The following is a 27360-nucleotide window of genomic DNA, read 5'->3' as shown; positions in this document are numbered from 1 at the left end:
TCAGAAAAATGTAGATATTAAAGATTTATAAGACAATGTATTAAAGAGTGTATTTTTAATAAAAAAAAAATAACCATTGAATCTTCCTCAATTGAAAAAAAAAGGCAACTTGAAAAAAAAAGTATTAAGACATTCGACTGTTTTCATATTTCTAACAATATTTAATTATATGTGATAAGGTTATATTTTTGCCAGGCTTTAATGAAAACCAAAGAAATCTAAAGTTTGGGGTGAAATCCATAGCACCCCATTAAAAGTAAATGGTCTGTACTGAAATGTTTTTAATGCATAAAAAAAATTGGCAGCATAGCTCCTATGGACATGTTTTAATTGAATTCACACAGGCCACACAGTTTGGGTATATTTAATATTGTAAGAAAGAGAATAATTGCAATGAGTGGGGCAGCCCCCTTATCCTAAAGGAGCATACTCATTGCAATTGAAGATAGATTTAATATAGAGAGAGTATATTTATTTTTCAAGCTAACCATTCATTTTCTCTACATCTTTGTGTAGTTAGGGTTGCTTCTTATTGATTTGGCATGATCTATATCCATTAACATTCAAATGAGCCCATTTCTCCGTACAGGCGTGTTTACAGATATCCATGAAGATTTAAGTCACGGAGGAGTGGTTTCATCTTTGTCGTCTTCACAACGATTTGTAGAAAATATGCCATACTTCAAGCTGCTGTCAAATTATTTAACCACTGAAATTGGTTCCATAAAGTCAGGCTCCACAGATTCTGTACCCGATTTGTTTGAGACAGAATGGTTATCGTGTCAGTTATGAATATCCGCTGCATCATCGTCAATGATATCATCACACATCATTACATGTGCCTGAATCTGTATAAACAGTTTACTAATAAACTTTTTTGTTTGTTATTTGTCTTAAAATTGACACGAGACGACAGCGTAAAGTACTCCTCCGTGACTTCATGGATACCTGTAAACAATTTCCATGTGCTTTATCATTAAATGGTCACATGAACGCTTGACGGGAAGCTAAGAAAAACCGAACTTGAAATGCGTAATTGACCCAGACTTTAACTCTTTACCATTCGGCAAAAATTGCACTATTTTTGCCGCAGAGGAACGATCAAATTTCAATCATTCATAACTTTCTTGTTACTGTTAGTAGACTTATCAACTAAGACTTTTTATAGAAAACAGTTTTTCAGTATTATTAATGAAAGGTTTGTAATTTTTTTGTCATGTTTGATCACGTGATAATCAGTCCAATGTCACGTGACAACAACAAAAAAATCGGAAAATTGTAAAATTTCGATTCAAAATGTACTTTTTTGTAGTTTATTTGTGGAAATAATATCAACAGAGCATTCAAATACAATGTTAGGAATAACATCTCCACGAAAAAAAACCCTCAATGGTCTATTTATGTGAGAAACAGCAATTTTTATAGCCAAACATGCTATGTGGTGATTTGGGTCAAAATTGCTATTTTCGAGCATTTGGGGTAAAAAACGTAGCTCAACTGTGCAACTGAAGTGCATCCACACTTTTATCTCCACAATCATTTAAAGGGCAGAAAACCAAAAATCTGGCAGCCTCAGCATCCCTTAGTTACCGATTTGTAATAGATTATCTTAATATGTATGTCTCTATTATTCTATAAACGACTGTAGCTAAAAAAAACAGACAATTTACTTTGTCACAAGGAAAAAAGCGTTTTTAATTTGAAATTAGAATTAAATTAAAGTCAAGTCAAGATATTTAATATTTGTGTTGGGTTTTTTTAACCGTACATTCACCATTGCGGGATGCGAACTCAGATCGCTTGATTACTAGCCTTAGATGCATCCCCTCAGCTACGGAGGCAGACAGTTAAATTCGATTAAATTCATACTTATTTTCAATGTTATTTATAATATTTATTTATAAGTTGACCATTAACATACAAATATTAGATTATAATAAGATACTAAGAAAGACGTCAAAACTGCATTTTTTACATTTTCAAAACAACACACAATGTGGAATGGTGTGTGAACCCGGGGAGAATAGGGAAGAGGGTGCAAAGGGGGGGGGGGGGGGTACTTATGGTTTAATGTCAAAACCAAGTAACACAAGTAGTAAGAAATGCATTTTATTTATACTATTTGGCCTCTGGAACAACAATATGCACGTTTTAAGTGGTATTGGCAGAAATTCTAAGAAATAGTTGCTGAAAGTTACTGACATATTGCCAATGTTAACTGTTTGTATCCGTTTTTCGTAGAAACTAATCATAAGAAAACTTATTGAACCTTCATTTTATAAAGCTCAAAACATAAGTGAAAGAAAACAATCCATTAAGAACCGATTTTTGCAGTTAATGGAAACCAAACACAATGTTTCAATAATTCAAGATTTACACAATCCTAAAGTTTTTTCTACAAAATTTTAGCAGATTTTTAAAAAAACGACGATAGTTTAATTGCTTTATTTTACCATAAAGATCAACCCCAAAATACACAACTGGCGTTTTAATGTGTAGCTGAAACTCACAGGTTTCATTTAAGCCCTTGGTGAAATCTGTTGATAGTCAAATGACAGAGAACTTAAGGTTTTAATATAAATTTTACCCAAAAAAGTGCTTATGACCCGAATTCGGGTCATAGGAACGGTAAAGAGTTAATTGACGTTTAACTCTTTACCATTCGGCAAAAATTGCACTATTTTTGCCGCAGAGGAACGATCAAATTTCAATCATTCATAACTTTCTTGTTACTGTTAGTAGACTTATCAACTAAGACTTTTTATAGAAAACAGTTTTTCAGTATTATTAATGAAAGGTTTGTAATTTTTTTGTCATGTTTGATCACGTGATAATCAGTCCAATGTCACGTGACAACAACAAAAAAATCGGAAAATTGTAAAATTTCGATTCAAAATGTACTTTTTTGTAGTTTATTTGTGGAAATAATATCAACAGAGCATTCAAATAAAATGTTAGGAATAACATCTCCACGAAAAAGAACCCTCAATGGTCTATTTATGTGAGAAACAGCAATTTTTATAGCCAAACATGCTATGTGGTGATTTGGGTCAAAATTGCTATTTTCGAGCATTTGGGGTAAAAAACGTAGCTCAACTGTGCAACTGAAGTGCATCCACACTTTTATCTCCACAATCATTTAAAGGGCAGAAAACCAAAAATCTGGCAGCCTCAGCATCCCTTAGTTACCGATTTGTAATAGATTATCTTAATATGTATGTCTCTATTATTCTATAAACGACTGTAGCTAAAAAAACAGACAATTTACTTTGTCACAAGGAAAAAAGCGTTTTTAATTTGAAATTAGAATTAAATTAAAGTCAAGTCAAGATATTTAATATTTGTGTTGGTTTTTTTTAACCGTACATTCACCATTGCGGGATGCGAACTCAGATCGCTTGATTACTAGCCTTAGATGCATCCCCTCAGCTACGGAGGCAGACAGTTAAATTCGATTAAATTCATACTTATTTTCAATGTTATTTATAATATTTATTTATAAGTTGACCATTAACATACAAATATTAGATTATAATAAGATACTAAGAAAGACGTCAAAACTGCATTTTTTACATTTTCAAAACAACACACAATGTGGAATGGTGTGTGAACCCGGGGAGAATAGGGAAGAGGGTGCAAAGGGGGGGGGGTACTTATGGTTTAATGTCAAAACCAAGTAACACAAGTAGTAAGAAATGCATTTTATTTATACTATTTGGCCTCTGGAACAACAATATGCACGTTTTAAGTGGTATTGGCAGAAATTCTAAGAAATAGTTGCTGAAAGTTACTGACATATTGCCAATGTTAACTGTTTGTATCCGTTTTTCGTAGAAACTAATCATAAGAAAACTTATTGAACCTTCATTTTATAAAGCTCAAAACATAAGTGAAAGAAAACAATCCATTAAGAACCGATTTTTGCAGTTAATGGAAACCAAACACAATGTTTCAATAATTCAAGATTTACACAATCCTAAAGTTTTTTCTACAAAATTTTAGCAGATTTTTAAAAAAACGACGATAGTTTAATTGCTTTATTTTACCATAAAGATCAACCCCAAAATACACAACTGGCGTTTTAATGTGTAGCTGAAACTCACAGGTTTCATTTAAGCCCTTGGTGAAATCTGTTGATAGTCAAATGACAGAGAACTTAAGGTTTTAATATAAATTTTACCCAAAAAAGTGCTTATGACCCGAATTCGGGTCATAGGAACGGTAAAGAGTTAAATCATTTCCGGAAAGGACCCAAAGTTCCGGATCGCGTCAATAGAAGTATTAAAAAAAATTTCTTTAAATTTAAAGCAATAAAATTTTCACAGTTGGGAGGATTTTCAAGGGTCGGTCGGTAAACTGCAAACAAACAATATTTTAATTTAAGCCTAAATGTTAGCAAACTTGATGAACAAATTGTGTAGAATTTTCTTTAAAGGGCAATAACTCCTTAAGGGGTCAATTGACAATTTTGGTCATAGTAACTTTTTGTAGATCTTACTTTGCTGAACATTATTGCTGTTTACAGTTTATATCTATCTATAATGATATTCAAAATAATAACAAATAACTGCAAAATTTCTTTAAAATACCAATTCAGTGGCAGCAACCCAACAATGGGTTGTTCAATTCGTCACAAAATTTAAGGGTAGATAAATTGACCAAACGACCAATTCCCCAATGGTTGAAGGTATTTGGCCCAGTAGTTTCAGAGGAGGATTTTTGAAATAGTTTACATGATCATAGGTTTTTAAATTTGTGGATTTTATTTTTTTTAAGTTTTATTATTTTAGAGAATTACAACAAATACAACACATCAAACAAACATACAGTAATATTAGCAATACATTGGACTATCTATTTATTTATAACAATAAATAAAGTTGTAAATTCAATTTTGTGTATATATGAAAAGAGAATATAATTACGGAAAGAAAAGAAAATTAAAGTTAAATGTGTATGTAGTACAATGTACCACATGAGAAGGGTAAATTATTTTATAAAAAAATTCGTAAGGGTTCCACGGAACCCAGTGTCTCGCCTACTTTTGCTGTTAATCGCAGACTCAACAAAAATGAGGATAAACATCAATAAAAATTTCCCTCTCGATACTGTCTTTTGATTGAAAGAAGCTTCCAAGTTTGGTAAAAAAATCCAGGATAGTTTATGAATCTAAAAAATGTTTTATAAACTTTAACTGCAGACTGTATGTAATGTTAACTGGAAGAAAAACTAAGTCTATTTATAAGTAAAATACGGAAAAAGTGAATTTTTTTTTTTAAATTTACTTCTGAATAATATTTTATGATCAGAAACAAGTTTTTGTCAAAGTTTGTTAGAAATCCAGGATAGTTTAAGAACATTATAAAAATTTTAAAAACTTAAACCACAGAGTGAATGTTTTGTTTCTGGCAAAAAAACTAAGTCCATTTATAAGTAAATTACGGAAAAGTGGAAATTTATTTTTACAAAATTTTCTTCTTGATACTATCTTATGATCATAAACAAGCTTCTGTCCAAGTTTGGTACAAATCAAGGATAGTTTATGAAAGTTATTAAAATTTTAAAAACTTTAACCACAGAGTGAATGTTTTGTTTCCTCACAGAAAAACTAAGTCCATTTATAAGTAAAATACGGAAAAGTGGAAATTTATTTTTACAAAATTTTCTTCTTGATACTATCTTGTGATCATAAACAAGCTTCTGTCCAAGTTTGGTACAAATCAAGGATAGTTTATGAAAGTTATTAAAATTTTAAAAACTTTAACCACAGAGTGAATGTAATTTTTCCTCGCAGAAAAACTAAGTCCATTTATAAGTAAAATACGGAAAAAATGGAATTTTATTTTTACAAAATTTACTTCTGAATACTTGCTTATGATCATAAACAAGCTTCTGTCCAAGTTTGGTAGAAATTCAGTATAGTTTAAGAAAGTTATTAAAATTTCAAAAACTTTAACCACAGAGTGAATATTTGTGGACGCCGCCGACGACAACGACGACGACGGAATGTAGGATCGCTTAGTCTCGCTTTTTCGACTAAAGTCGAAGGCTCGACAAAAAGGAAGAGGTTAAAAATATCCTGTAAGATTTCAGTGCATAGTAAATGGTGCTATAAGATTAAATAATATATTATGTTATTTTGACAATAAGTATTTTAAAAAATTAAATGACAAAATGAATTATTAAAATAATTCTTTAAATGCATTCCACATTGGTATCGAAGTGATCTTGTCTTTTATTTTTTACTGCCATTATTTTTTCTAAATTGTACATATATTTTAGCTTTTCTTCAATGGCACTGAGTGAAAGATCTTTTAAAAAAACATCTACTGTTGTATATATATTGTTTCATGTATAGAAAAATCAAATTATATGGAACTTTTGATATATCTCCAAAAATAAAATTTAACTTATTCAATGGCAGGCTTAACCCACCAGATAAAAACCAATAATCAACATCTTGTAGAAAATTGTGGACAATCTCACAATTCCACAGAATATGTTCAACAGTTTCGTCTTTTAATTTACAAAAAGTACATAAAGGGTTATCAATAAGTTTGATTTTACATAAAAATTTGGTTGTAGCAATAATTCTGTCGTTGATTCTGTACTGAAGCCACTGTAGTTTGGTATTGACAGTGACTGTAAAAGGTAGTTTGAATATATGTTTCCAAATAAGATCTTCGCCTAATATTTCACCCCACTTTAGTTGTCCTGTTGGGTTAACATTGTTATTAATGAGTATTTTATACATATCTTTAGAACCTTTTCTACTGTTAAACAAGAGGTTCTCAAGAGCCTGAATCGCTCACCTGGTAAACAATGCCTTCGGCCATGTTTTTTGACGAAATAGAAAATAAAACACAAACTTTATTTTATACACCCTACTGATCATTCAAATGAAGTTTGGTTGAATTTGGTTGAGTAGTTTTAGAGGAGAAGATTTTTTAAAGTTAGCAAATATGATGAACAAATTGTGAAAAATTGTCATTAAAGGACAATAACCCCTTAAGGGGTCAATTGATAATTTTGGTCATATTAACTTATTTGTAGATCTTCCTTTGCTGATCATTTTTGCTGTTTACAGTTTATCTTTATCTATAATAATATTCAAGATAATGACCAAAAACTGCAAAATTTTCTTAAAATTACAAGTTAAGTGGCAGCAACCCAACAATGGTTTGTTTGATTCATCTGAAAATTTCTGGGCTGATAGATCTTGACCTAATGAACATTTTTACCCCATGTCAGATTTGCTCTAAATGCTTCCGTTTTTGAGATATAAGCCAAAAACTGCATTTGACCCCTATGTTCTATTTTAAGTAACGACGGCCATGTTTTTTGACGGATCAAAAATCGAAGCACACACTTTGTGCAGGATAATCTAAGGAACAATCATTTTAAGTTTCATTCAAATCCATTCAGTAGTTTCAGAGGAGAAGATGTTTGAAAAATTGTTAACGACGACAGACGACGACGTCGACGGACGCCAAGTGATGAGAAAAGCTCACATGGCCTTTTAGGCCAGGTGAGCTAAAAAGACTTGTAAGCAAGGACAACATAACTTATATGTATCTTTTTTGTAATTATTTGCAGCTTTTTTAATAAAAGAAAAAACACTCATGTAATTCAAAAAATTTACATTAATATTGTAACATTGCTGTAACATTTCTAATGAAATAAAAAATCCAAATTCGTGGATTTTAGTTTTCTAAAAAACAAATTGAAAAATTGAAGCCATAAGAAACGAAGGTTACAAATTGCCTGGATTTAATTAGATATTGACCATCAAAGGTGTTTTAAAATTAGGCCATAAACAGGTCACCTAAAGAAAACAGTTACATAAACAAATTCTATACACGTATCTTGAATTGTAAAATAGTTCTTATCAAAAGCAAAGCCCAGCATGAAATCATTATTTCCCATACCTAGGAGAATTATGAGGATATAAAATAAACACTTTATCATATATGTCATAGCATATCAATACCGGAAATCTGACTTTCATCAACTAAAAATATTTTTTATGAAAATTATGAGAATTAAAGGATCAAAAGCTGTACAGTTTAGGTTTTTAAAGATTAAATGGGTTTAATCCTGCCTGCAGTTGTAGTTCATAATGTGTTTTCCCTTAACTTCTATTATTATATTCTCTTAATCATATCAGTAGTCAAACCTACATGGGGATCTTTCCATGTCTTGATTTGGACAAAGATTGTTTTGTTTCGTTGGATACTTGAATTTGTGGATAAAGTCATCAACGAAAACCGCAAAAATTAGTTCCCCATGAATAAAAGTACTTACACAGTAACATGCAGAAAAATTACTCATTTGTAAATAGCTTACCAATGATATATATCTCAACTCAAGAACAGTTATAAATATATGGTTTTACTGTTTATCATGAGACCTTGAAATTGATATTCATCAGTCTAGGTGTATTTGTTGGTTTTTAGCCATACCAATACTTACTATAGCCAACAGTGGCCACTCCAGCATCATCTACATCTACTTTATAGGAGTTTCTGGCTGACAGAAAGTCTTCCATCATGGGATCCCATGAACCAAACTTTTCTAAAGCACTAATTTCTGTAAAATATTCAACAACTGATTAAAACAAGAGCTGACACATTAAGACGTCATTCATGCTGCAATATCTCAAATGTTTTGTAGGTCATTGAACTAAGGTCAAATCCAAAGCAAACCTTGCAGTTGCAAACTTTTATGTATATGTAATTATTTAAATTTTACAAACAAAATATTATACAAATACTGTCTTTTGATGAGGTAAATGTGTAGTTTTATTGACTTTTGAAAAACTGATATTCACTGAGGCCAACGGCCGAAGTGAATATCAGTTTTTCAAAAGTCAATTAAACCACATATTTACCGAAACAAAAGACAGTAATTGTTTTATTCTATATTCCGAGAGAAATGTATGTAATGGCAATTATTAACCAAAACCAATTGTACATCAATCGTTTTTTTACCAAAATAGTGCAGGTAAAAGCACGCGACGTTATGCGCGGTGAATATCCTTTTTCTGCAGGTGAATATGCTTATTTATTCAAAATCCAATTCATATAGAGAAACCTACTAAAGTTTTATCAATATGGAATAATTTCAATCGTTTACATATAATTTCTGAGGTAAAGAGATCATATACATATTCAATTCTTAGAGTAACAATTTCAACAAGACTAGAGGCTCTAAAGAGCCTGTGTCGCTCACCTTGGTCAACAAAGGACACAGATGGATTCATGACAAAATTGTGTTTTGGTAATGGTGATGTGTTTTTAGATTTTACTTTACTTAACAGTCTTGCTGCTTACAATTATCTCTATCTATAATGAACTTGGCTCAGTAGTTTCAGTGGAAAATGTTTGTGAAAATCTACAAATTTTATGAAAATTGTTAAAAATTGACTATGAAGGGGAATAACTCCTAAAGGGGTCAACTGACCATTTCGGTCATGTTGACTTATTTGTAAATCTTACTTTGCTGAACATTATTGCTGTTTACAGTTTATCTCTATCTATAATAATATTCAAGATAACCAAAAAAAAGCAAAATTTCCTTAAAATTACCAATTCAGGGGCAGCAACCGAACAACGGGTTGCCCAATTCATCTGAAAATTTCAGGACAGATAGATCTTGACCTGATAAACAATTTTACCCATGTCAGATTTGCTCTAAATGCTTTTGTTTTAGAGTTATAAGCCTAAAACCGCATTTTACCCCTATGTTCTATTTTTAGCCATGGCGGCCATCTTGGTTGGTTGGGCGGGTCACCGGACACATTTTTTAAACTAGATACCCCAATGATGATTGTGGCCAAGTTTGGTTTAATTTGGCCCAGTAGTTTCAGAGGAGAAGATTTTTGTAAAAGTTAACAACAACGACTGACGACGGACGCAAAGTGATGGGAAAAGCTCACTTGGCCCTTCGGGCCAGGTGAGCTAAAAATGAGGTGAAGGCCATAAGTGGGGGAGGGATTGGGGTCCTGATCCTGAAATCCCGGGCTGAAAAACACGAAATCCAGAATTTAAATAAATTTAAATCCAGACATCCCTAAATTAGAAAAAAGAATTCCGAAAGGGTCAATCCTGATATTCGGAGCTTAAAAACACCTCATCCCAGAGTCCCGATAAAGGTCTTATCCCCCTCATATGTCATGTGTCAGGGAGGTATATAATCATAACAACAAATATGCACCAAGGGTACCCTGTTGGAGAGAAATTGGTTCAAGTTACAATGTTCAGGAATATAACTCAACTACAAAGGATAATTCATCTAGTGCCGAGAAAGTCCAGAACTAACTAAATGTTAAAAGTCCCTTGCAACAACTTTTTTCTAGGATCAGTTGTCAGCTTATTGCAAGGCAAAATGTTTGCCTTTGTCAAACATCATCTTATTTTCTAGTTGCATTCTCTTCTTTTTGACAATTTGTCTAGGTCAACAGACTTTACTATACCTACACATTTTAAGTTTTATTACTTATTGGATCTAGTCAAGCTTTTAAGTCATGAAATGTTTGCCATAGGCATAAGACCTTGAGCAATCAATCACTCTCAAATCAAATCTGCATACCAAGTTTTGTTTTTTTACTTCTAAGTGGTGGAAAAATTATATCAAGGTACATGTATATTAAAGACAAATGTCAGATAAACATCAGGCCATTTTCTCATTTGAATTTTTGGGCATTTTATTGTGTTAGAACTTTTATAGATTACAAAAGCAGATTCGTTACTAATTGTTTGATAACAATTTCATGGAATTTGTGGGTACAGGTGAAATCATTGCAGATTTTCCAACAGGTTGTATGCTGACTAAAGTAAAACCATGAAATTAAATATCCAAGATAATAATGCAAGTTTATCTCTATCCACATAAATTGGTACCCATGAAAATAAATGAATCCACATTATTTTTTATCTAATGAATTTACCTGTTTTGAGATCTTCTTTAACATCAAGCTCAGCATAACCTTGTTTTATAAGATCAACATTGATGCAGATTTCTTCTTTGTCATTATCATCTACCAGTATCACCTTCAATGGATCAGCTTCAACACTGAAAAAAAACAATAAACATTTATATAACTATCATTTCAATAAAAAAAAAAAACTCACAACCCCACATTGTCACTGAGCAAACAAAATCTCAACAGATTCCCCATCCTCAAGACTCATAACTCCTTGGTGTGTGTGTGTGGTTGCAGAGGATATGTGATTAACAAGATCAGGACTTATAGTCAGGATAAAAACATTATCCTACAGAATTTGGTTCAGTGGGGTATAAAAACAAAATGGAAATGTTTATCAATCTAATCATTTAAGGCAGAAACTGCACGTTTTTGTGACACATTATTTTTTGATATTTTCTATTTCGGCAAATCTTTGCTGTAGCTTTAACTAGTATAGACCTCAAAATTTATAGAAATCTTCCTCTCATTAGATGTGTAACTATATACAAGTAAGGTTCAACACTTATCACTCAGAAGCCCTGCACATGTATCAGTCATTCAGTCATGTCATTCTACTGACGTCTTATATTAAATAACTTCCTCTGGAGCTCCCAGTCTGCACGGTTAGCCACTAGTCCGATGCCCCAGACAAGTAAATATTGATTCTGACTAGTGAAAATTTTCAAAATTTAATGTAGTCATATAGGGACAAATTTTGATATTTAGTTTCTGGACTAGAAGATGAAAAAGTTTTCTGTGCAGACTGAGCTCCAATGTAAAATTAATTGGACCATAACATGGATAAGGAGTCCTAATTGTATAAATATATTCACTTTCTTTACAGTAGCTACATGTATACATTGAATATAAATACAAATGTACATACTGCTTTTCAAAACAGTTGTAATATATTTCTCAGTAAGATTTTAAAGCTTTAATAGCCCAATAATTACCAACTATAAGACATCAAAAACAATGTACCAGCTGGAATCTACTTGTTTCAAGTTTCAATTTGGTACTGCAATACATGCATAAATTGCATAAGTTTTGGTTAATTATAGTTATGATTAATTTTATAAATTTAATATTAAGATACCAGTCCACATACATTTGGATGAAAATTCAAGTTGGGTCAAAGAATTCAAAGAAATATGAAAAAAAACCAATGTTGGTTACCTTCCCAATGTCTCCTCTATACTTCCATCAACTATAATCATTTTGAACACTTTGTCATCTCCTGCCAATTTATTGAAACATTCTTTAGCATCAGTTGACCAATGTTTATTATTCTTAACAGGTCGGACATGAGCAAGAGAACATTTAATGGCTAACGAGGGAATGTTCTGTAATTCTTTGGGAAGGGGAAACAATCTCCTCTTTGGTACTAATTCTACATCTCCGTAGTCCATGTAAAACACTTTGATCTTCCCAGATACTGAGGAGTCTGAATCATTTTCAGATATTTTCTTTGGTGAATCAGGGGTCTGTATAATTTCCATAATCTGGGCCCTGTAAAACTTATTGTCCTCCATGAATTGTGCACAACATACATCATTGACCTTTGGGATCAAAGTTTTAGAGAGTTTCTGTAGCTGTTTCCGTGACAACTTACTATGATGAGTATTAATGTTATTAGACATGACATTGAGAGTGTTTGCAGTGACTTCCGACACAATATGGACGAAGAAATGTGACGGAGATTTGATAAAAGAAAGCATGACATTATAACAGTTGAGGGATGTATCTAAGTTAGGTAACGGTATATCTGATGTAGTCATCTCAATCACATCTGTTTCATTGTTGTTCATTTGATCAGAATTAATACTATGGGAAACTGTTAATATATCTGGTTGATTTTCAGGTATATTTTCTTTCCTTCTAAAATTTTTGGTACCTTGTTTCATTTCTACTTCCCTGCAAGATTCTAAGTAATCACTTATATGTTGTTTTAATTCTTCGTCTCGGACAGATTCTTTGCTATCACTTATATGTTGTTTTAATTCTTCATCTCGGACAGATTCTTTGCTATCACTAATATGTTGTTTTAATTCTTCATCTCTGCCAGATTCTTTGCTATCACTTATATGTTGTTTTAATTCTTCGTCTCTGTGAGATTCTTTGCTATCACTTATAGAAGTTTTTACAGTGCCTAATGTCTTGTTATCAGAATCTCTTTTCAAATTTAACTTTCTGTCAGTAACTAATGCACTTTGTTCTAATTCTATTTCAGTCTTAATTTGATCTGTTCCCTCTGCACCTGAATATGAACTATTTTTATGTTCATGTTCTGTAAAATCTTGTGAATCATTCACACCTGTATTTGATAAGGTAGTATCACAATTTTTTAATTTACTATTTTCTGTTCCTTTCGACTGAGATTCAGCTTCTTCACATATATCATTTGTTTCAATGGAGTTTTGCTTCTGAATCAGAGATTCTTGTTTATCAAGATCAATTGTTCTTACTTTCCTAGCTGTTGTGTCACCAAATTGTTGGTTTAATTCGTTGGAAGACTGAGGAGAGTGATTTGATTTCGGAGACAGTCTATAAAACATCATAAAGGATGTCATTTGTTCTTGAATTGTTACCATTCTTCCAATGTTGTTATTTATCAATATTGTTTGAACAAATACAGGAGTTGGTGTCCAGTTACCTGGAATGGTAGAATTGAAGAACAGATCTACAATGTTTGGAATATCTGGATGCTGGTTTGGCTGGATTAAGGTACAGAAAAACTTTTTTGAATTAGCTAATTGTGAAAATGTTAGAATGTCTTGTTCTGACCACACACCATATTTGTTGTTTGGAGCAATCTGGAAAAATAAAAATATCACTTATACAATGTGCACTATCTGTAACAGCGGAAAACTATGTTGAGAAAACTTTTTTCTAAACTATGATTAGATAAAGTAATATGTCTTTATATAGACTCTAACCCCATCACTTCGATCTTATCTCTAAAATGAAAATTGTGTTTTAAAGTTAGAATGAAGAATCAATTAAAGTACCAGGTGGCTAAAATTGAACATCAAAATAGACTGATCGTGTCCAATTTTGTGGTTAAGTTAATCGTGTTGATGGACATCGTCCACAATGACAGACAAGTGATGAAAAATGTTTCCTTGTAAAGGCCAAGTGAAATACTCTATAACATAACTGCTAGAACCTCATACCTTTGCCAATGCACAAAATACAGCCTGAGCAGGAAGAGATGTAAATTGAACAGGCAGCTCTCGTAGATGAGATAATTCCCTCTTCTCAGCATTCCCATAATCAATGAAGTAAACATCAACTCCTGTAGGAGAACAATCTGAAATCAGATAAGATATAGTATGTAAATGTTTGTTAATAGACTACTGATATTATTATTTCTCATTTGCACCATAAGAAGCAGATCAGTCAATGCAGTGTCAGAGCAAAAACTCATAAAAGGCAAAACTTTAAATTTGATAAAGTTGGCAGGTTTGATAACAGAGAAAAAATTTATCTCCCTTTGCAACATATAAGAAAAAGTGTCTGAATTTGTAATCTTTGATATGGTTAAAAAAAAGTGTGCTTCCTGTTGAGCCTCTAATTCCTAAACCTTTTGAACCATAACCCCCAAAATAAATCCTAACCTTACTTTTGTGGTTATAAACATTGTGTTAAACTTTTATTGATTTCTATTTACTTACACTCCAAGTTATTATCTGGAAACCATGTGTTTATGGACGATGCTGACCAAACTTTTTTTAATTTTTGTGGTTGTATAAAAATAGTGGAGCAAATTAACAGAACCTAATCAGTAGATTTCAATCATAGTAATGATTTTAATGCACAAAAAATCATGGAAATAATCAATCGTATGATTGACCACGTGCACAGATTCAATATTAAAGAACCTTAGTGAGCACGCTCACATACCCCACGTCCCCACATTGTCATTGGAGAAATTAAATAAGTATAAGAAAAAAAAATTATATAAGAAAAAATACTGAATAATAATTTCCTGTCAATATACACATCTACATAGTATGTCCTTATTATCTACAAAATTTCATGAAATTCTGTTGTGTGTTTTCAGAGGAGTTGAGATGACAAACTGTTGCAGAAGTACATTGAAGCAAATAAGTTCAAAGGGGCATAACTCCTAGAAAAAAAATTGAATTGTAATTTCCTGTTGATATGCACATCTACGTAGTATGTCCTTATTATCTACAAAGTTTCATGAAATTCTGTTGTGTGGTTTCAGAGGAGTTGAGATGACAAACTGTTAAAGAAGTAACTTAAAGCAAATAAGTTCAAAGAGGTGTAACTCCTAGAAAAAAAATTGAATCGTGATTTCCTGTCGATATGCACATCTACATAGTATGTCCTTATTATCTGAAAAGGTTTCATGAAATTCTGTTATGTAGTTTCAGAGGAGTTGCGCTGACAAACTGTTGCAGTAGTACATTGAAGCAAATAAGTTCAAAGGGGCGTAACTCCTAGAAATAAAATTGAATCGCAATTTCCCTTCGATATGCACAACTACATAATATGTCCTTTTCATATAAAAAGATTTCGTGAAATTCTGTTGTGTGGTTTGAGAGGAGTTGCGATGACAAAATGTTGCAGTAGTACATTAAAGTAAATAAGTTCAAAGGGGCGTAACTCCTAGAAATAAAATTGAATCGCAATTTCCCGTCGATATGCACAACTACATAATATGTCCTTTTCATATAAAAAGATTTCGTGAAATTCTGTTGTGTGGTTTGAGAGGAGTTGCGATGACAAAATGTTGCAGTAGTACATTAAAGTAAATAAGTTCAAAGGGGCGTAACTCCTAGAAAAACCAGATGCTCCGCAGGGCGTAGCTTTATACGACCGCAGAGGTTGAACCCTGAACGGTTGGGGCAAGTATGGACACAACATTCAAGCTGGATTCAGCTCTATATTTGGATTGTGATTAAATAGTTGACACAGCATAGGTTTCTGACACAGAATGAATGTGTTCTAATGAACTTAAAATTTTTGTTTTCTCTTAGAGCAATTCACTATGCTGTTGAATATTAATCCTCTCAAAAAAATGTTTGAAGAAATTTTCTTTTTTATTTATGAAATTTCAAATGAGAAAAATTGAACCCAATTTTTTTAATCACATCCCCCTTTCCCTTATTCCAAAACTAATCTCAATTAAAATTTCTAATGGAGTTTGCAACAATAACTACTCATTTAAATACATCATAAAATATTAAGATGTAAAAAAACTGCTTGTTATCACTGAATGGTAAAGATTATTTTAATTTATCAGTTGGTAGTAAAAAGTGAATATACATTGTATATTGTATATTGTATATAACAAAGATTTAAGTTGATTCTGGACAAAGAAAGATAACTCCAATTAAAAAAAAAATCTTGCTATTGCACAATATTTTGCAATTAGATATTTCTTGCTTACTATTCTGGACAAAGAAAGATAACTCTAATTAAAAAAAATTTGCTATTTCACAATATTGTGCAATTAGATATTTCTTGCAATTGCGCAATACTGTGCAATTGAAAAGACTTGCTATTGCACAATACTTAATATAATAATTTTGGATCCTGATTTGGACCAACTTGAAAACTGGGCCCATAATAAAAAATCTAAGTACATTTTTGGATTCAGAATATCAAAGAACCCCAAGATTTCAATTTTTGTTAAAATCAGACTAAGTTTAATTTTGGACCCTTTGGACTTTAGTGTAGACCAATTTGAAAACAGGACCAAAAATGAAGAATCTACATACACAGTTAGATTTGGTATATCAAAGAACCCCAATTATTCAATTTTTGATGAAATCAAACAAAGTTTAATTTTGGACCCCGATTTGGACCAACTTGAAAACTGGGCCAATAATCAAGAATCTATGTACATTTTTAGATTCAGCATATCAAAGAACCTAACTGATTCATTTTTTGTCAAAATCAAACTAAGTTTAATTTTGGACCCTTTGGACCTTAATGTAGACCAATTTGAAAACGGGACCAAAAGTTAAGAATCTACATACACAGTCATGACAGTTAGATTCGGCATATCAAAGAACCCCAATTATTCAATTTTGATGAAATCAAACAAAGTTCAATTTTGGACCCTTTGGGCCCCTTATTCTGTTGGGACCAAAACTCCCAAAATCAATACCAACCTTCCTTTTATGGTCATAAACCTTGTGTTTAAATTTCATAGATTTCTATTTACTTATACTAACGTTATGGTGCAAAAACCAAGAATAATGCTTATTTGGGTCCCTTTTTGGCCCCTAATTCCTAAACTGTTGGGACCTAAACTCCCAAAATCAATAAAAATAAAACCATTATAAGTGACTTTTTTTTTTTTTTTTTTAGAATTTATCAAAATACAAGAACAATGAAATGAGAACAGACTAGCATATTAACCCAGAGAAATATAAATACATATAGTTTATATATGTCTCTGGTTAACCCTTCTATTAATATAAACTTAAAAACTATGTTTTGATTCTGTATTTCCACTAATATAGATCCATGGCACCACTCAAATATATCAACCTCGCTGCATATACACTATATATGTATATACCAGTCACCCAGTCAGGAACCTCTTAGTGTATGCAGAGACATATATATACACATGTTTATATATGTCTCTGGTGTAATAGTCCCAGAGTTAAGCAACTTTAACCTATAAATTGAAACAATGCTTATACATGGAAATATATACATTAATCAAGAAGATCTAACCAAAAGTATGTTAATGCGTGTGGAATGCGTAATTTTCCCTTTTGGGATCAATTTTTGTCTGTCAGCAGTGCCATTCATGCGTCTAGTCATTATCGCAAGAATCCGGATTTCGATCATAGCGGGTCCGTTTCCGATGAAATCCTGATTCCGATCCGTAGTTCTACAAATTTAAATGTCGGACGAAGAAAAATTTACAAAAATAAACGATGTTTGATACGCTATTTGGAAAGGAATATGACGTTTCTAATGCAATACATGGATGACAAGTTTACTTGAGGCTAATTTCATCAAGTTCTGATGAAGTAATAACTGATTTTGCCGAAAGTTAGAATGATTTGATGTACGCTCTCGTGTAACTTGACAAGTATGAAAAGCATGCCACCAGCTTAAAAATCTTTTAGAAGAAATTATATCGTTTATGCCTTGAATTTCTTTACTTTTAAATGAAAATTGCTGTTTCATTGACTTGGTAAAAATTAAATATTACCGATAACGAAATTGACTGAAAGCGAGTATCGTGAACAACACATTTTATTTTTTTCTGAGGATTTCGTAACAGTCGGCGGGAAAAATAATAATAAAAGTAACAAGCACTACTTTTATTTTTATTCTAAAATCGGGAAAGGCGGATCTCATTAAACAGATAACAAAAAAAGTCTGGCCTAAAGTAAATAAGTTCAAAGGGGCGTAACTCCTAGAAAAAAAATTGAATCGCAATTTCCCGTCGATATGCACAACTACATAGTATGTTCTTATTATCTGAAAAGGTTTCGTGAAATTCTGTTGCGTGGTTTGAGAGGAGTTGCGATGACAAGAAACAGGACTGACGGACGGACTGACGGACAGACGGACTGACGGACAGGTCAAAAACATTATACCCTCCGCAACCCGTTGGGTGGGGTATAATTAATACTTACCAGGAATTGTTCAAAACATACAACCCACCTGACATGCCTGACATATTTATAATCTGACATGATAATCGACCACAGATTCCATTCTTACAAGGAATAGGTCAAAACATACAACCCACCAGACATGCCTGACATATTTATAATCTGACAAGATAATCGACCATAGATGCCGTTGCTTACAAGGAATTGTTCAAAACATACAACCCACCTGACATATTCACATCTGTAATTTTTGCCCTATAATAAAGCTGATCTTGAGAGAATTGGGCCAGATACACCATTCCTTCCTCAACCTTTTCTACCCTCTTCAGTAATTTCCCTTCCGACTCCATGAAAACCCTTCAAATAGAAATGTAAGCTGTTTAATATTTTTCTAATGTCATAAATGTAGTTTTGATACAGACATAATTACCTAAAATGTTGAGATACCAAAAAGTAAAACAGTAATCAGCAATAACTTCATAAATGTTTTTGACATAATAAAAGCATACCTGATATCCTGCATCAGTTTCTCTAAAGAGCTATTGACGATTTGAATGAAGAAGTTCCAAGGACTTCTCGTTTCACTGACAACAACAGGCATTGGTCTACCCACGGGTAAACTGATCTCACCAATACTAGTGGCAGTCAATCTGAAGCTGTCCGAAGTTATATTCATTTCAAGTGGAATGGTGGTTTTCACAGAAATTTGAGTATTTGTAACAGCCAGGTCATTCTGATTAGAATTTACTGATTCTCCTGTAAAATCTTCTTTACTTATTGCACTTTTTGATGTCTCAGTCTGGGATTTAGCTGTTTTATCAGTGGTTCCTCCATTGTCTGGAGTTGATTTAGATCCTACAGCTGTGTCAATATTACTTTTGTTTAGATTGCTACCAGTTTGTTGATCTATAGTGTCTTTTACTGGAAATGTTTCATTTCTTCTTGTCTGTGAATTCTCTCTGCTTTTTGATGGTTTAGAATCTTAAAAACATTCATTTATAAATTATCAAAATAAATTTCTATATAAAACTTCAAATTTGACAGCTAAAAAATAGGATCCCAATGAGATAATATTCTTTCATATGTGCATTTAAAATTTATAAATATCTCCATATCAATCTTTGAACAAACTATTTATAAAATTTAAGTCAAATTGCATACATTGTCTTGATAGGCAAATCACCTCTTAATTCAATTTATCAGAAAACAGGGAGTGGGTGTCTGTCTGTCTGAAAAGCTAATAAAAAGTGCTAACACATTACAATGCGTCACTGCCAATCTTCTTACTAAATATTAAGTCATTCTGTTGGTACTTTAGAACCATGTGATGAATAGTTTTAAGTTTATTAAACATAATTTGAAATATTGAAAGTATCGGCAAACAGAAAGTGGGTGTCAGACTCTGAAATGTTTCAACCCAGCACTGTCAAGTTGCTTACAAAATATGAAGTCCTTTTGTTTAATAATTCATTCTGAAAAAAGTGTCATGAAATAATTCAAATTCATTCAGCATATTGAGTAATTCAAAGTATCAGCAAAAAGCAACCAAGGGTCAGATCGACAGATTCAACACATTCCTATATATCATTGTGTACATTTATTATTGCAATTTTTTCAGAAAGGACAAAATGTGAGATTATTAATTATGATTTCAGGCAAATCTGATTCAGAATATGAGTCATTATTATTGGTAAACTCACGCAGTCGCATTGGTCAAATTAATAATCAAAGTGAACCGAGTGGTGAAGGCAAAGGAAGATTACTCCAATTTTCAAGATAACTTTAACAATGACATCATTGATATTAGATTCAAGAACCTTGCACAAGTTTTGTAATTTTCTTGACAAGTATAACATCATTTTGAAACTTCAATATCTAAGCATATATATTTCATAGAAAAATTTCTGGAAATGTTCATGAATCCGATGTTTAGAATGTTATGATCAATGTACTATATTTTGTTTATCTCAAAAGTATTGATCAACCTTGGGAAATTTAGATATCAAATCAGTAACATAGGGTTTTGATTGCATTTAATGCTATCTTTACCCTAAAAACTCATTATTACTTCTGAATTTTCAGTATCTTATATATTCATAATAAATACAAACTTTTTAGACTTTTATTATCCTTTTCTGCCTGAACTATTATACCCCTGAGAAATCTGGTAGCAACATTAGTGTCCAACTTAGGCTGTCCCTAGAAAACAAGATAGTTTACCATTATTAGGCTTGTACAGTTGGCACGAGATTTCAGAAAAAAAAAAACACTTTTTGCAACTCTTAGAAAATTTCTAATGAAACTATGGTAATCTCAAATTGTACATGGTGATTTGTGGTATTTTCATGGAAATCCTCTTTTTTCACCATCAAATAGAAGTTGAAAAAGCTTGTAAATGATTATAGAACACTTCAAGATTGTCAAAATAAGTCAAAATCACAAAAAAAATAATAATTAAGAAACATATGTATGTTAAAACCAGAAGTTCAAATACCATAAATAAATACGGTGAGAGTGTATGGACAATCTATTTATTATATATCACTAGAATACTACTAAAATAAAACAGTTCCAGTCTTTTGTAAAAGATTTTTATTATATGCATCACATGTATTTTTTAAAGGGAGGAAATCTGAAGTTTTGAAGCTATTCTACAATGTACATGCCAGTCTGGCAGGCTTTGTTAGACCTAGATCTGATTTTCACAGTTCATTGCTCAGTGTACAGTTTTTGTGTTTTGGTCTGTTTTTCTTAATCTACAACCAATAGGTCAACTTTATTTGTTGTATGGAATGATTGTAAGGTGTATATGTCTGTCTGGCAGGTATCATCTGTCCTTGACCTCATTTTAAATGTTCATTGGTCAATCTTAAGTTTTCCTGGTTAAGTGTGTTTCATAGATGCTGTATACAATAAATCAACTAATTTTAAAGCATAAACTGATTGAAGGTGGTAAGGTATACATGTCTGTCTGGCATGGTTTAACAGACCTTAGCCTCAATTTCATGTTTCATTGGATAAGAAATCAAAGATATAGCCATTACATACAGTCACCATATCCAACTAAGTAAGACATCATATGACTTTTGTGACGTATAGCAACCTACCATTTTGAATTATTTTTCCAATTGAAATTGCATAGTTGCTTCAATAAAGTTTAAATTTCTCACTAATCTAACCCGTTTTCAAATTTTTTCTGCCAAACAATGTTGGTCCTGACAGTTTAATTTTTTTTTAAATTCCGTCCCTGTGGAATCCTAAATAAATGCACCTTTTCTTGTCATTTCTCCATAGACTCAATGTTAAATATACCGATACCCATGTCTACTTGTACATCAAGTTAAGAAATTACGTAAATAAAAGTCAAACTTTGCAACTGGATTGGGTATATTTAAACATATCTGGCAAAATTTTCTACTTTAAACAGTACAATTTCAGATGATATTCCATCCCACATCGATTCAAAAAAGTGATTTTTTTCAGGATTTTCAACAATGGCTGAAGATTTGGAAATTAATTTTTATCTTCCTGTATTTTCATGCAGAAATCTGTACTGTTTCTGTTATTTTCTTTAATGATATTTATGATTGATTTAAAATTTCTTGATGAAAAATTGATTATTTCAAGTGTGAAGTGTAAAAAATAACACAGGAACATTTATTGTGACAGATATTCAAGATATGCAGTAGTGTTCCTATAAAATAATTAACACTGAAATTTATAATTAATTTATTTTTCGCTCCTATTTTAAGATATTTTCCCTGATATATGTATAACTTATCTCGATTCAGAAATATATATATTATATATATGATTTGCTTTTAAAAAGTAATGCCCGAAAAATATTATAGATAAATATTCTATACCTTTAAAAACTAATGTCCCTTAACAAACAGGTAAACTCTGACTTATGTTTTAATGGTACATAACCATGATAACAATGTACTGTCAGGTAGTGTCAACCCATATAGATGTCATACCTATATGGTCAAACCAAGAGCCATCAGGTGACATTAACATCCTGTGTATGTATGCATGAGTTGAGATATTGTGCTACACATGCTATACAAAAGTTTTTATAAAGGTACTGTCACTACACATAAATATTTTCTCTTCCTCATGTACACAACAGAAGAAATACAAACTGTAAAAAACTTTTTTGAAAATATGAATATTATGAAAATTCTTTGATTAGTAAACGTTGATTTTTGCTTAAAAAGATTATGAAATATACATGTTTCAAGATAATTGTTTGATTCAAATCTTGTATTAAATACATTTTTTTTATTTCATAAAAAAAATAAATAAACAAGATTTCATTGCATATGATTTAAATTTTTGTCATTTATTTTATTAATACAATATTTTAATCAAAATGCAGGCACTAGAAAAAATTGATATTTTAGACAATTGTTTGAATATATGAGAGAAAGATCTTGAAATGATTTCTTTTTGTAACATATATTTATCTTTTAATTGTTAAGTTTAGGCAATTATTCATAAGCCTTGATAAATGAAAATTAATAAAATTTAATTATGCAAAGGATATATTTCTTGGCAAAATGAAGCCATTTTAGTATCAAGTCACTTTGACATTTTTTTTGCATAACAATTATTTGATCATTATTGATATATATATTGAATAAATTTTAATTACAAAGTTGCTTCATATATAACAGTTCAACAAAAAACAAAAAATTGATTTTTAAAATTAATGTTTTCTTGTTCAAAGAAAAATAATCTGAATTCTGACTTTTTGTCCTGCAACTTTTTGTCTGACTTTTTGTTGTGACTTTCTGTCCTACATTCCATTTTAACAACATTATATACCCGCCAATATTTATCGACAGAGTTATCGGTCCTGAATAGAACTTATATAGTTGGGTATGCAAACAAGACAAAAATATTAACTTACAGGTTTTGATGCTGTATTTTTGTTATATTTGGATTCAACTCTTTTTTTGGTCTCTGCAAATATAAAATGAACAAAAGTATGACATGTATGTTCTGACTTCTAGTCAAGACAAAAAAAAAACCAAATAAATGTAAAAAGTAAAATATCAAATATGCCCAACTCCAAGGAAATTTCGAAACAGAAAAGTCCCTTATCAAACTCAAATCTTTCAAATGAATGGAAAACAACTGTCATATTATTGACTTGGTTCAGGCATTTACTTATGAAGAAAAATATAAGTATTTTTAAATTTAGTTTTTGTCTCAACTGTCTCAACTCTCAAAATAACTACTACATTGCACTGAAAATAACCTACTCAATTTGAATCTTCAGATTAGCCTTTCATCGGAGTTTTTTCTTTTTAAATATATGGAGACAACTGTTCGATTCGATCTTAGTGCAGCCTTCACAATAAACTTTTGAGTCCACATGAATGACATTCAGTTTTTGAAAATTTTAGTTGGATTCTGTTGGCTTGTAAAGGATTTTGCAAGCAATAAGCAATTTGACAAGCAAATGCTGTAGGATTTGTAATTAAGCATAAAGACTGTTAGTGAGTTCTGAATAATACTGTATTCCCTAATATGTAATTGTAGATTTCACTTTGGAAACATTATTCTGATTATTTTTATGAATAATGTTATTGGATATACACCACAAGAATACACCACTAAGAAAACAAGAATCTGCATGTTCAAATCTACACATTAATGTACATATATTTTAAAGAAAGTATAAACATTATAAATAAAAAATATTGAAATATTTAGTCTTGGCAAACAGGAAGTAGGTATCTGACAGATTCAAACCTCTCTCACACATCACAACTTATCACAAGCTACTGACTAAAAAAGAAGTCATTAGGTAAAGTAGTTTATAAAAATAATGCAATGAAAATGTGTTAAACAAACACGGACACAAAATATGATTTTTTGGCTTAGCAAGACTGACTCTTAAATGCTTAATGAATAAATATATTTTGAATTAATGGAATTTTATCTGTTGTAGTAATACCTGGAAGTACATGTTTTGGTGTAACAGTGTTGGTTGAAGAAACACTAGTATTTGTTCCAGGGTGAAGTCTATCTTGATCCAGAGTTATTTTTGATCTAGGCTCTGACCCTATTTCTATTTTATTTGAAGGGTTTGGTTCCTCTGTTGTTCGGGAATCATATTCAAGGTTAATAGTTGTAGAATATCTGTTATCAATGGTTCCATCTGTTAATTCATAAGTTTCAAGGGGCGTGGCTGAATTTTCCATCTTCATTTTTGAAGACTGGTTACTCAAGATCTTCGCATTTTTCATTTTGTCTCTAAAGTAAACTGTTTTACCATTACATGATGAGAGGAGACTACTCTGTAAATCTTCATTGCCATCTGCTTTTATATTAAATTCTACAGAGCCAATTTCTGAAGTAAAAAATAGAAATGTTTATGAGTAAGGAAGAAAATATGCATATGATTATTGCATTTGAATAATTGCACATAAACAAGAGCCTCTGAGAAGCAGTATGGGCTTTGCTCATTGTTGAAGACCGTACAGTGACCTATAGTTGTTAATTTCTGTGTCATTTGGTCTCTTGTGGAGAGTTGTCTCATTGGCAATCATACAGTCGTATAATCAATTTGAATACCAGTAATGTAAATATTATGTTCTCCACAAAAAACACCTAAAAAGAATGTGGATTAAAGATGTTTTATTCTGTTGTGGAGAGTTGTCTCATTGGCATTCATACCACATCATTTATTGTTTGTATTGGCTTGATGGTGCAGATAAAACAAGAATGTGTCAATTGAACACCATGCACTGATGGCACTATCAAGACTAAAATATCAATGATTATTGAACCATGAAAATAATGGTCAAAAGCCAAAGTTGGCACGAGTTTCAAAAAGTTCACATAATAATGAACATGTTCTAAATTTTAAGTTGATTTGACCACAATTTAATAGTTTGCTACCTTGAAAAAATGTATCGTTAATTTTTGTGTCCTAATAAGTGTAGATCCAGTATTCCAGCAAAAATAAAGGCTCTATCCATACATTAAGACAAGACAATGCCTTTCTGCCCCTCATGACAGACATAAAATTATTTAATGCGATGCAAAATTGAACACGTAGAAGGAAAAGAAGCGCAAAACAAAATTCACTTTCAAACCTTCAAACACCACTCACCTGTTTCTAAATTGTCAGCATCCTTCATAGTATCAACACCAATGCTCTTCATCATAGACTTAATAACAGTATGTTTTGTATAGTTTTGTGTCAAGTTATCAACATTAGCACTTTTCTGATCATAAACACTGTAATTTGGTATTTTCTTTACAGGAGAGGAACTTTTCCCAGCTTTTAACATGTGATCTGATGTTGATCCTGCAATAATGTCTGGTTCTTGTATATCACATGAACTGGATGTCTTGTTAATAGACAGAGCTTTGTTATGATATGGAGCTGCCGTGGCTCCTTTTAAACTAGTCACATCTTCATCATCTGATTCTTCTTGTGCCAACATCTCTGTAGCTGTCAAGTCTACACTGTCTACAATAAGAAATATTTCTACAGTGAATTCATTGAAAAAAGTTATACTAATAAATAGTTCAACAGTACAATAATTATTGTGTTCAACTTTCTCAAGTATTTTTTTTTGTAGAAAGCAATTATCAGTAATTGAAAGGTAATGTAATTACTTTTGATTAATTAATTGATTGTAATTGATTCCACACACAAAATCAGAGAAATCAATTAGGAGCTCCACCAGCATCAATTGGTGATTTGATGGTCACAAATTAAGTTTACTGGCGACTCTTTAGCCAATATAAATATTTGGTTACTGGCTTATATTGAACTAGAACACACCCACGAAATCGCGGGCATATACAGCTTGTGAACTGTTGTATGATGATTTTTTGTGAAAGATATTATGTATGGAGATCCGAGAATTTCATAAAAGGTATCAAAAGCCCTCTCCCTTTTTTCAAAGTCCGAAATTTGTTTCCTTTCTGTTAAATTCAATAATTTTTGTGTTTCTGGCCTTAGACCACAATTATTCTTCTTCTTTGTTACAATGCATCTTTTGGTAAAAGTCAAATTAAATTAAAAATTTGCACCGCTGCAAACATGAAATAAATGTAACTGCTTATAATATAGACCATTATTAGTGTTATAAAATATGCTTCTTGGACAATCCATCAGTGCTTTTTCTTTTAAGAGCCTTATAAAAATGCCAATGGTAGGATATGAATCTTTTATAAATCACTAAGACCGACTAAGGCTAATTTGGGGGGTGGTTCAAGGGGTCCTGATCCCGAAATCCCGGGCTTAAAAACATGAAATCGCAAGATGCAGAATTTAAAGAAATTCATATCCCGAAATCGAAAAAATATATTCCTGGATCCCGTAAGGATCAATCCCTAAATCCCGAGCTTAAAATCACCCGATACAGACGTCCCGAAAAAGGTCTTGCCTCCCTCTAATCTGTTCCCTACTTTCATTTTTGCCAAATCACTACTTTCACTTTCAACAATAAATTTGTATGCCCCATTTATGGGCATTATGTTTTCTAGTCTGTGCGTCCGTGCATTTGTTCGTTCATTTGTCCGTCCGTCTGTCCCGCTTCAGGTTAAAGTTTTTGGTCGATGTAGTTTTTGATGAAGTTGAAGTCCAATCAACTGGAAACTTAGTAAATATAGTGCCAATGTGGCATAAGTGTACTATCCATGGACACATTCTTGTTGCCACATGTTTTACTTATTTTAATATATATGCAACTGGTATGACCCCTTAAATAGTTAAACAGTAGACAGAATACAGAGTCTCTATATATT

The 27360-nt window shown here is 31.7% G+C and overlaps 2 protein-coding genes across 3 annotated transcripts in view; one reads left to right on the top strand and one right to left on the bottom strand.

The window, feature by feature from the left end:
- LOC143069181 (jouberin-like) overlaps positions 1-27360 on the top strand; it is a 377039-nt gene that overhangs the window by 156089 nt on the left and 193590 nt on the right. The window lies entirely within an intron of this gene.
- The window catches only part of LOC143069003 (uncharacterized), a 67934-nt gene that overhangs the window by 26793 nt on the left and 13781 nt on the right, over positions 1-27360 (bottom strand). Inside the window, exons 4-13 of one of the 2 annotated variants that reach the window (XM_076243437.1) lie at positions 25712-26074; positions 24551-24946; positions 23498-23550; positions 20694-20781; positions 19092-19563; positions 18809-18939; positions 14140-14276; positions 12143-13779; positions 10949-11073; positions 8473-8589 (exon numbers count right to left, since the gene is read on the bottom strand). In XM_076243437.1, coding sequence (XP_076099552.1) covers positions 8473-8589; positions 10949-11073; positions 12143-13779; positions 14140-14276; positions 18809-18939; positions 19092-19563; positions 20694-20781; positions 23498-23550; positions 24551-24946; positions 25712-26074 — 3519 coding nt within the window. The remainder of the gene's footprint in view (positions 1-8472; positions 8590-10948; positions 11074-12142; positions 13780-14139; positions 14277-18808; positions 18940-19091; positions 19564-20693; positions 20782-23497; positions 23551-24550; positions 24947-25711; positions 26075-27360) is intronic. The other variant, XM_076243445.1, reaches the window with a different exon arrangement.

Source organism: Mytilus galloprovincialis, chromosome 1, assembly GCF_965363235.1.
Source record: "Mytilus galloprovincialis chromosome 1, xbMytGall1.hap1.1, whole genome shotgun sequence".
In the NCBI taxonomy this organism is placed as follows: domain Eukaryota; kingdom Metazoa; phylum Mollusca; class Bivalvia; order Mytilida; family Mytilidae; genus Mytilus; species Mytilus galloprovincialis.
The sequence above is the reverse complement of the archived record's forward strand: the minus strand, read 5'-3'. Positions and strand labels throughout refer to the sequence as shown.